Genomic DNA, 12,029 nt, shown 5'->3' with positions numbered 1-12,029 from the left:
AATGGCCTCCTCCTGCATCTATTTTCTATGTTTCTATGTTATATATATATATATGTGTGTGTGTGTACTTGTGAGTATGTGTCTATACACACATGCAGAACTTTTGATTTCTCTCATGTTTATTATATTGTTTACTCTGTTCCCATATTCTGTTGTGCTGCTGCAAGTAAGAATGTTATTGCTCTATCTGGGACATAAGACAATAACACATTCTTGACGCTTGAATTGAAGTATCTTCAAATCAACCAGCAGAGTTCTGGCCAAGTATTGAACCTGGCACTTGGTCTGTGAGACTCTTGTTCAAGGGAGATTGGTGGCTCAGTATGACCTCTAGTCCTAGACTCTCCCACTAGTGGAAGCATCTTCTCCACACCCACTCTATCAAAGCCTTTCACTATTCTGTATGTTTCAATGAGGTGCCCCCCCCCCCCCCCTCATTCTTCTAAACTCCAGCGAGTACAGGCCCTGTGCTGCCAAATGCTCATCATAGGTAAACCTACTCATTCCTAAGAACATTCTTGTGAACCTCCTCTGGATCCTCTCTAGAGCCAGCACATCCTTCCTCAGATATGTTCAGTTATATTATTAACATGTATTGTGTTCAGTTCTGGGCACCATAGTATAGGAAAGATATTGTCAAGCTTGAAAGGGTTCAGAGAAGATTTACAAGGATGTTGCCAGGACTAGAGGGTCTGAGCTATAGGCAGAGGTTGAGTAAACTGGGACTCTATTCCTTGGAGCGCAGGGGGATGAGGGGTGATCTTATAGAGGTGTATAAGATCATTAGAGGAATAGATCAGGTAGATGCACAGAATCTCTTGCCCAGAGTTGGGGGAATCGAGGACCAGGGGGCATAGGTTCAAGGTGAAGGGGAAAAGATTTAACAGGAATCTGAGGGGTAACTTTTTCACCCAAAGGGTGGTGGGTGTATGTAACGAGCTGCCAGAGGAGGTCGTTGAGGCAGGGACTATCCCAACGTTTATGAAACAGTTGGACAGGTACATGGATAGAAACATAGAAAATAGGTGCAGGAGTAGGCCATTCGGCCCTTCGAGCCTGCACCGCCATTCAATATGATCATGGCTGATCATCCAACTCAGTATCCCATCCCTGCCTTCTCTCCATACCCCCTGATCCCTTTAGCCACAAGGGCCACATCTAACTCCCTCTTAAATATAGCCAATGAACTGTGGCCTCAACTACCTTCTGTGGCAGAGAATTCCACAGATTCACCACTCTCTGTGTAAAAAATGATTTTCTCATCTCGGTCCTAAAAGACTTCCCTCTTATCCTTAAACTGTGACCCCTTGTTCTGGACTTCCCCAACATCGGGAATAATCTTCCTGCATCTAGCCTGTCCAACCCCTTAAGAATTTTGTACGTTTCTATAGGTTTGGAGGGATGTGGACCAAACGCAGGCAGGTGGGACTAGTGTAGCTGGGACATGTTGGCCGGAATGGGCAAGATGGGCTGAAGGGCCTGTTTCCACACTGTATCATTCTCTGACTCTATATGGTGCCTGAAATTGCTCACTCTGCGTGGAGCTCCAGCGATTACATTTTCATACGGTTGTGTGGGTTGCAGCTGGCAGTGCAGAGGGATCGCAGGTTAAAAATATCACCATGTCCAGATGGTGCTGGAAGGCTCATTGGTACAAATGAGCAGTGGCAAGGAAGAGTGGTGGGGACAAGAGTCTGTTTAATATAAATAAAGACATTGCCAGCCCTGTGGCCACCTCTATATTTGTGCATTAACATCAGAACACTTCAGCCAGGAACCGTCCACAGATTTCATCTTGTATTAAAAACACTTAAAGACACAAAATGACAATAGACAATAGACAATAGGTGCAGGACTAGGCCATTCAGCCCTTCGAGCCAGCACCGCCATTCAATGTGACCATGGCTGATCACCCCCAATCAGTACCCCGTTCCTACCTTCTCCCCATATCCCCTGACTCCGCTATCTTTAAGAGCCCTATCTAGCTCTTTCTTGAAAGTATCCAGAGAACCGGCCTCCACCGCCCTCTGAGGCAGAGAATTCCACAGACTCACCACTCTCTGTGAGAAAAAGTGTTTCCTCGCCTCCGTTCTAAATGGCTTACCCCTTATTCTTAAACTGTGTGTGGCCCCTGGTTCTGGACTCCCCCCAACATCGGGGACATGTTTCCTGCCTCTAGCATGTCCAAACTCAGTAACTGAGTAACTCAGCGGGACAGGCAGCATCTGTGGAGAGAAGGAATGGGTGACGTTTCCGGTCGAGACCCTTCCTCGGCATGCTTGACAAGAGGAGGCGAGACAGATCAGAGAGAAGGGATGGTGTGCGGATAAAGGTGCGATGGAGATCGCTCCCGCATCTTCTCAAGTACTTGAGAGATGTGAAGACATAGTGTTCCACTGCGTGACATTGCTCCGAATTTAGGTCCATGGACACACTGTGCTTTCAACTCCTCAAGACGTTTACTTTCGGTGTATTTCAGTTGATTTTAACCAAGTGCGGTGATATGAATTGCTGGGCCTACTAATGGCCGAGTGGTTTGAGAAAGCCAATATACGCCGGATGCACGAACAGAGCTACCTTAGGCCAGAGTGCTTCAAGACTTGAGAAATGTACAGTTCTATTCTTGGGTCTGCTGCTGAAGGCTGCTAAAGTGCGTACGTGTCGATGTCAGAGCAATCTTTGGCAGATCAAAGAACCTATCTATCTTCAGTGCAAACCAATATCTGCAGTTCCTGCCTACAGGGATCATGGTAAACCTCTTCTGCACTTCATCTCACCCTATCAGACATATTTTCCCTTCGTTCCATATATCCATCATCCACTGCAAACTAACCTCCTTTCTGCTTTTTATCATTCTGACAATGCGGGCTATAAACGTTAGCTGTTTTCTCCATGCACAGATGCTGCCTGACCTGCTGAGTGTTTCCAGCGCTACTTGGTTTGTTTCCAATCCGCGGCCTGGACACATTTTTCTTTTGCCTTAACGGCTCAAAAGACGTGCTCAGAAAAGACCGCGGCCTGCTACAGAACACACGTCCACATCCGCAGAAATAACGCACTTGTCGGAAGGGATCGGCAAGAGCAAGGAGAGCGCTAGAGGAGAGCGCGAGCGAGGCTACAGCGAGAAGCGATGCGCGAGCATGAGAGTAGGCGTAGCGACGAGAGATGCGCGACTAGAAGATCCTCTCGATCGCAGCGCGCTCGCTCATCTCGCGCTCGATCGCTCTCTCTCTCTCTCTCTCTCTCTCTCTCTCTCTCTCTCTCTCTCTCTCTCTCTCTCTCTCTCTCTCTCTCTCTCTCTCTCTCTCTCTCTCTCTCTCTCTAACACAAAGGACATTTTAGCAGGACATTCACCTGCTGAAAATTGAAAACATATATATTAATAATCAAGAGGGAATAGAATGTGGGGATATATGTGGAGATAAGACTTTGTCTTCCATCACAGTGAGGAGATGTTGGAGATCCACTGTGATGGATGTTTATGTAGATTGTGTTAAGTGTGTGTCTTTGTTTTTTTTTGTAATGTTGTAGACTGTAGTAAATTAAATTTTGTTCAAACCAAGCTGTTTGAATGACAATAAAAGGCATTCTATTCAATGTTTTATATAACAAACAATAATAGTGCAAATACAAAAAGCAATGACCCCAAGTCAATGTCGTTTGGAGATTATCTGGAGGTTGTAGTGTTTAATAGCCTGGTGGTTGTGGTCAAGAAGCTTTCCCTGAACCTGGATGTTAAGGGCCTGTCCCACTTGGCGAGTTTTTTCGGCGACTACCGGCATCATTGACTGACGTATCAGGTCACTGGCGTGATGACGTATCGACGCGCGGTGTCTCCTCAAGTCTCGCAATATTTTTTTGTCGCCGCTGGGTTTTGAAATGTTCAAAATCTTTCGGCGGGCCCTGATACGTCAGTCGATGGCGTCGGCAGTCGCTGAAAAAGTCGACAGGCCCTTTACAGTTTTCAGGCTCCTATACCTTCTAATTAAGGACATTAGTCCACAGCGCCTCGTACCTTTTCAACTTGCTTTGGGTTTCCTGTGGCATTTGCACGGTCCGAACTCTGCTCTGCCTCGTCTGCCTCTCTGCACTTCTGCTCGTAGTATTTCTTTGACTGGAAAAGGAACAAAACAAATCAGGAAACGAAGCATCAGAATGTCTGCTGTACACACAATGCATGCTCTTCATTGTTTGATGTTCAATATTAATACCAGAATTTAACTTCCCAAAAGGCTCAGCCTAGAGCGGGGTGTAAGAACAGGAGACTCTAGAGATACATTGGCTGAGGTACAGGCTTGTACAGCCTCACCACCTTACTAAAGGTGAACGAACCCTTGTTCCAAATCCCAATAGCACTAGTTGTATGTTGGCCCACTTCCTCCTGCACTCCTTACACACGGGGCAATTTAGAGACCAATTAAACTACAAACCCGTATGTCTTTAGGATGTAGGGGGAAAACTGGTGAACCTGGAGAAAACCCACGCGGTCAAAATTTCAACACGTTGAAAATTCAGCGGTGACCAGAAAGACGCTACGACTCTTTGGAGACCTCTCACAACCATAGGAGACCTCTCACGAGCATACAGCCTGTGGGCGTGAGACGTCTCCAAAGAGTCGTAGCGTCTTTCTGGTCGCCGCTGAATTTTCGACATGTTGAAATTTTCGTCGACCTTTCACGCCTGTAAAGGTCGCGTAAGTGGGACAGGCCCTTTAAGTGATCAGGGACAGATTGCGTTTTTACCAATAGTCTTGCAGTTCTAGCTTACCTCTATAGTCTTCTTGTAAAATGTTACTTTGCCCCTCTGCACACGTTCCATGCAATTTTCAAACTGTTGGAATAGATGTGCTTCTGTTAAAAATGCACCAGTTTACCAATAGACCACACTAATAGAATTAATTGATGAAATGCAGATCAGGTGATTATTTTAATATTGGACAGCACTGGAATGTTTGTAGTGAACGTGTCACCTGCACATGTTCTCCTGGGATATAGGCATGGTATGCTGGAGTAACTCAGTGGGACAGGCAGCATCTCTGGAGAGAAGGAATGGGTGAACATCAAAGAGAAGGATGACTGAACTTTGGTGCCTTCCCTCACAGTGGGAAACTTTGATTCCGCTGTGTGGGGATGTCTATGTTAAAGGTTATCGTGTTCTGTGCTCTTTTTTATTCGTATGGCTGTATGGCCACACACTCATCTCCCTGCTACCTTCAGGTAGAAGGTACAGGAGCCTGAAGACTGCAACGTCCAGGTTCAGGAATAGCTACTTCCCCACAGCCATCAGGCTATTAAACTTGGCTCGGACAAAACTCTGAACATTAATAGCCCATTATCTGTTATTTGCACTTTATCAGTCTATGTGTGTATATATTTATATAATGGTATATGGACACACTGATCTGTTTTGTACAGCCTCACCACCTTACTAAAGGTGAACGGACCTTTGCTGCAAATCCCAATAACACTAGTTGTATGTTGGCCCACTTCCTCCTGCACTCCTTACACACGGGGCAATTTAGACTACAACCCCGTATGTTCTGTGTGCTGAAGCAAAGCAAGAATTTCATTGTCCTATCAGGGACACATGACAATAAACTCTCTTGAACTTGAACTTGCCAATAAACTCTCTTGAACTTGAACTTGAACTTGGTGACCACAAATTTCACTGTACCAACTGGTACATGCGACTATAAATGTCTCTTGTCTTGAGTGACGTTTCGTGTCGAGACCCTTCAGTTCTCCTGGGATGCTGCCTGACCCGCTGAATTACTCCAGCACTTTATGTATGTGTCTTTGGTGCACCAGCATCTACAGTTCCTTGTTCCTACAAGTTGTTTTACAAGTTTCTCCAGTTGCTTTTCTCAACGCCACTTCCTTGTACGAACAGAAACACACGGCACAACCCAGCCTATTTCCCTGTCGCTGTGACCAGCAGAAATCTAAACGCTCAGAGAAGATTTGAAGTTAGTTTTGTCTGTTGCAATGAGCAAAGGCTCCTCACATTGTAATTTAGTACCATCTGCAAATGTGAATCAGGTCCCACCCTGCACAAACGTGATCCAGCCCTTGGTCATTAAAACAACAGCCTCCCAAAATCTCTAAGTCACCGTCCATCAGTTTATGGTGAAGGGAAAAAGATTTAATAGGAATCTGAGAGGTAACCTCTTCCCACAAAGGGTGGTGGTGGGTGTATAGAACGAGCTGCCAGAGGTGGTAGTTGAGGCAGGGACTATTGCAATGTTTAAGAAACAGACAGACAGGTACATGGATAGGTACACAAAAAAAAGCTGGAGAAACTCAGCGGGTGCAGCAGCATCTATGGAGCGAAGGAAATAGGCAACGTTTCGGGACGAACCCCAAAGGAAATAGGCAACGTTTCGGGTCGAAACCCGAAGGGTTTCGGGACGAAACGTTGCCTATTTCCTTCGCTCCATAGATGCTGCTGCACCCGCTGAGTTTCTCCAGCTTTTTTGTGTACCTTCGATTTTCCAGCATCTGCAGTCCCTTCTTGAACAACAGGTACATGGATAGGACAGGTGTGGAGGGATATGGGCCAAACGCGGGCAGGTGGGACTAGTGTAGCTGGGACATGTTGGCCGGGGTGGGCAAGTTGGGCCAAAGGGCCTGTTTCCGCACTGTATCACTCTATCATCATTTTTACCTTCTTCCGTGTCTCCTTCTGCCTCTCTCGGAAATCCTCCAGTCGCCTGGCCTCCTCCTTTAGCTCAGCACCCAGCTGAATGTGTAGGTTTCCGATATTTTCCAGCTCTGAAATAGCCAAAGGTGCAGCAAGAATCGTTAAATCCACCCTCGTATTCTTCACCCATAGTGACACGGTTTACCCCCCATCAAAATACCTAGGGGCGGCACGGTGGCGCAGCGGAAGAACCACCGCCTCACGGCGCCAGAGACCCGGGCTCAATCTGTACGGAGTTTGTACCTTCTCCCCGTCACCTGTATGGGTTTCCTCTGAGAGCTTCGGTTTCCTCCCGCACTTCAAAGGCGTACAGACTTGTAGACAATGTAAAATTGTCCCGAGTGTGTGTAGGGTAGAGTTAGTGTGCGGGGATCGCTGGTCGGTGCGGACTCAGTGGGCCAAAGGGCCTGTTTCCGCACTATGTCTCTAAACTACAGTCGTTGAGTCATATAGCACGGAAACAGACCTATCAGTTCACCAGTATCCAAGCCACCCATCAAACACCCATTTGCATTAGTTCCACTTTAATCCCTTTATTCCCTCCACCTATTCATCCACTCTCCCCAGATTGTACCAACATCTACGCATTGGGGCAAACTTAGTGGTTAATTAACCTCCCAACCCACACACCCTTACTGAGATGTGCAAGGCGAGAGAGCTAGATAGGGCTCTTAAAGACAGCGGAGTCAGGGGATATGGGGAGAAGGCAGGAACGGGGTACTGATTGGGGATGATCAGCCATGATCACTTTGAATGGCGGTGCTGGCTCGAAGGGCCAAATGGCCGACTCCTGCACCTATTGTCTATTGTCTTACGATACGGAAATCAAAGTACCCGGGGGGGGTGGGGGAGGTATCCACAATGACACTGGGAAACTCCAACAGAAAGTGCCCGAGGTTGTCCTGTGATGTTGTGAGGTTCCTCCAGGTGCTCTGGTTTCCTCCCACATCCCAAAGACTTGTCGGCAGTAGATTTACTGGCCTCTAGTGTGTAGACACCATGGTAGAGAGGTGATAGACACAAAAAGCTGTATTAACCTCAGCGGGTCAGGCAGCATCTCTGGAGAGAAGAAATAGATTGTGTTTCGGGTCGAGACCCTTCTTCAGACTGAGAGTCAGGGGAAGGGAATTGCTGAGAATGTGGGTAGAATAAAATAGGATTTGTGTGGATGGATGATTGATAGCAGACATTTGGTGGCCAAAGGACTTGCTTCCGAGCTGAATGACTCGAGAGCAAAAACAGTTCTGAAAAGTACAGGATAGTGTTGCATGCTGCCACACGCTGATTCAAGTTCGTTTTAAACTTTGGAATTTGCTGTTGAAAATACAATAACACTGGGAAAACCGCTTCAACGTACCATTGGTATTTGCCAGAAACAGTCAAACTGTTGCTACTTACGTTGCTTTAGGCTGTCAAAGGCCAGTCGCAGGGTACTGAAATCGAGGAGAGAGCAGACTTCATTAGTATGCAGCTAGCGAGGAAGTCCTTTATTTCTCTGCCTAATAACAGAACCATTAATATTACAGTCACACTCCCTCCCTTTGCAATGGGTTGGAACAAGAGATGAAACATCGTTGCACTTCATTTGCGTGATAACGTTCTTAAGTTTAGTTTAGTTTTTCATTGTCACGTTTCGCGAGATACAGTGAAAAGCTTTTTGTTGCGTTCTATCCAGTCAGCGAAAAGACTATACATGATTATAATCCAGCCGTCAGCAGTGGATAGAATGTGTAGGAAGGAACTGTGGCCACTGGTTCTGGACTCCCCCAACATTGGGAACATGTTTCCTGCAGATGCTGGTTTAAACCGAAGATAGACATAAAAAGCTGGAGATCCAGGATTAAGGGAATAAGATTCAGTGCAAGATAAAGTCCAATTGAAGATAGTCCGAAGGTCTCCCATGAAGTAGATGGGAAGTCGGGACCGCACTCCAGCCCGTCAGAGGATGGTTTGGTTGCCAGATTATAGCTATAAGAAGGGATAGAAGAGCTATATTGCTATATTGAGAAGAAACTATCCCTTAATCTGAATCTGAAGGAAGGTGTTTTCAAACTTCTGTACCTCTTGCCTGATGGGAGAGGGGAGAAGAGGTAGCAAGGCCGGTCCTAGCTGAGGTAGCGAGAGAGTTCTGTAAACATGGTGGCAAGTTTTGAGTTTGCATTTCTCCGCCAGATTCCAGTCCAAAGTTCACAAAGAACCGCAGATCTGTCTGAGGAAGGGTCTCGACCCGAAACGTCACCCGTTCCTCCTCTCCAGAGATGCTGCCTGTCCCGCTGAGTTGCTCCAGCATTTTGCGTCTACCTTCGATTTAAACCAGCATCTGCAGGAAACATGTTCCCCATGTTGGGGGAGTCCAGAACCAGGGGCCACACACAGTTTAAGAATAAGGAGTAAGCCATTTAGAACGGAGACGAGGAAACACTTTTTCTCACAGAGAGTGGTGAGTCTGTGGAATTCTCTGCCTCAGAGGGCGGTGGAGGCAGGTTCTCTGGATGCTTTCTAGAGAGAGCTAGATAGGGCTCTTAAATATAGCGGAGTCAGGGGATATGGGGAGAAGGCAGGAACGGGGTACTGATTGGGGATGATCAGCCATGATCACATTGAATGGCGGTGCTGGCTCGAAGGGCCGAATTGCCTAATCCTGCACCTATTGTCTATTGTCTATTGCAGTTCTTTCCTATCAACAGAGTTATCATTCCATTGTTGGAAATCTCCTTCAGTAGTGGGGGTGGGGTAGGTCCTGTCTACGTGCCCCACTTGTTATTGGATCTGCAATGGGCGATCATAGCTGTTGTACAAGGGAGAGATCAGAAGCGTGTGGATTCCTCTCAAATTATTCTCCAATGACTGAAAGTTTCTAATTTAGATACAGTGCAAAGTGTTTATACAACCACTGTTCTAAAGTATTGAATGAAAGAAAGAAATACACCAAATGCTGGAGTATCTCAGCGGACCAGGCAGCATCTTTGGAGAACATAGATAGGTGTCATTTCTGGTATTCCCGACATAAAACATCACCCATCCACTTTAGTTTTTAGTTTTAGTTTTAGAGATACAGCATGGAAACAGACCCTTCGGCCCAACGAGTCCATGCCGACCATCGATCACCCCAATACTAGTTCCATGTTATTCCACTTTCGCATCTTACACACAAGGGGCAATTTACAGAAGGCAATGAATCCTATATATGTGCACGTCTTTGGAATGTGGGAGGAAGCCGGAGCTCCCGGAGGAGACCATGCGGTCACAGGGAGAACGTAGAGACTCCACACAGGCAGCACCTGTAATCAGGATTGAACCTGGGTCTCCGATACAGTGGGGCAACAGCTCTACCAGGGATGGCGCCTAAAGGGCCTGTCCCACTTGGCGTGCATTACGCGCGCATGGTGCATGGTGGCTACGTGTCGCGCAAATGACGCCCAAGTGAGACTGGCCCCTCACCCGCTGATGTTACTCCAGCATATCAAACACTGGAGTGCCACAAGTTACCACTTTCAATTCTGCTCAATAAACATAGACATAGAAACATAGAAAATAGGTGCAGGAGTAGGCCATTCGAGCTTGCACCGCCATTCAATATGATCATGGCTGATCATCCAACTCAGTATCCCATCCCTGCCTTCTCTCCATAACCCCTGATCCCTTTAGCCACAAGGGCCACATCTAACTCCCTCTTAAATATAGCCAATGAACTGTGGCCTCAACTACCTTCTGCCAACTTCTACAGGTGTGCGTCAGAACGCATCCAGGATACACCACAACTTGGTTTGGCTCAGCTCAGCCCAAGACTGCAAGAAAATCGCAGAGATTGTGGATGCAGCCCGGTCCATCACACAAACCCGCCTTCCCCATTGACTCCATCTACACTCTGCGCTGCCTCGGTAAAGCAGCCAACATAATCCAGGGCCTTTCTCACCCGGTCGACTTAGTAGTTGATAACCAAAGCCAAACACAAAATGAAGTAACTCAGCGGGTCAGACATCATCTCGGGAGAAAAGGAATAGGTGACGTTTTGGGTTGAGACCCTTCTTCAGATAATCTTTTGGTGTTTAGGGCAAACATAGAAACATAGAAATTAGGTGCAGGAGTAGGCCATTCGGCCCTTCGAGCCTGCACCGCCATTCAATATGATCATGGCTGATCATCCAACTCAGTATCCCGTACCTGCCTTCTCTCCATACCCTCTGATCCCCTTAGCCACAAGGGCCACATCTAACTCCCTCTTAAATATAGCCAATGAACTGTGGCCTCAACTACCTTCTGTGGCAGAGAGTTCCAGAGATTCACCACTCTCTGTGTGAAAAATGTTTTTCTCATAAACTCTTCATAAAGACTGAAGCATTAGTACACGCCGTTAGTTGCAGTCGAACCTTGGTTGTAAATGTTAATCACACATTCTGCTTAATGCCAGGAATGGATCACTGGTGTCCATTTATAATTTTTCTTGTAAAACACGTAAGCAGTGTCATTTTGAAACTGCAAGAGCACAGTCACTCTGTGCACTGGTTCCTCATTTCTGATGTTTATGTCTTTCCTGTTGCTACTCGTTCAGTGGCTTCCAAAACCTCATTGGGGGCAAGGACAGAGAGCAGCTCCAGATGAAATCCTGAGATTTATTATTAACCAAGGGAGACCTTTGGAACACCTGGAGTATTGCGTACAGTTTTGGTCTCCAAATCTGAGGAAGGACATTATTGCCATAGAGGGAGTGCAGAGAAGGTTCACCAGACTGATTCCTGGGATGTCAGGACTGTCTTATGAAGAAAGACTGGATAGACTTGGTTTATACTCTCTAGAATTTAGGAGATTGAGAGGGGATCTTATAGAAACTTACAAAATTCTTAAGGGGTTGGACAGGCTAGATGCAGGAAGATTGCTCCCGATGTTGGGGAAGTCCAGGACAAGGGGTCACAGCTTAAGGATAAGGGGGAAATCCTTTAAAACCGAGATGAGAAGAGTGGTGAATCTCTGGAACTCTCTGCCACAGAGGGTAGTCGAGGCCAGTTCATTGGCTATATTTAAGAGGGAGTTAGATGTGGCCCTTGTGGCTAAGGGGATCAGAGGGTATGGAGAGAAGGCAGGTACGGGATACTGAGTTGGATGATCAGCCATGATCATATTGAATGGCGGTGCAGGCTCGAAGGGCCGAATGGCCTACTCCTGCACCTAATTTCTATGTTTCTATGTTTGCCCTAAACACCAAAAGATTATCTGAAGAAGGGTCTCAACCCAAAACGTCACCTATTCCTTTTCTCCCGAGATGATGTCTGACCCGCTGAGTTACTCCATTTTGTGTTTGGCTTTGGTTATCAACTACTAAGTCGACCGGG

General features: G+C 46.7%; 1 protein-coding gene across 3 annotated transcripts in view; it reads right to left on the bottom strand.

Moving 5' to 3' along the window:
* Window positions 1–12,029, bottom strand: part of pstpip1 (proline-serine-threonine phosphatase interacting protein 1) — a 61,365-nt gene that overhangs the window by 22,905 nt on the left and 26,431 nt on the right. For all 3 annotated transcript variants that reach the window (XM_033014925.1, XM_033014926.1, XM_033014928.1), the window contains exons 4-7: window positions 8,098–8,132; window positions 6,664–6,770; window positions 4,768–4,830; window positions 4,016–4,114 (exon numbers count right to left, since the gene is read on the bottom strand). In XM_033014925.1, coding sequence (XP_032870816.1) covers window positions 4,016–4,114; window positions 4,768–4,830; window positions 6,664–6,770; window positions 8,098–8,132 — 304 coding nt within the window. The remainder of the gene's footprint in view (window positions 1–4,015; window positions 4,115–4,767; window positions 4,831–6,663; window positions 6,771–8,097; window positions 8,133–12,029) is intronic.

This window comes from Amblyraja radiata, chromosome X (genome assembly GCF_010909765.2).
Source record: "Amblyraja radiata isolate CabotCenter1 chromosome X, sAmbRad1.1.pri, whole genome shotgun sequence".
Taxonomy (NCBI): domain Eukaryota; kingdom Metazoa; phylum Chordata; class Chondrichthyes; order Rajiformes; family Rajidae; genus Amblyraja; species Amblyraja radiata.
This window is presented reverse-complemented; position numbering and strand designations above follow the sequence as displayed.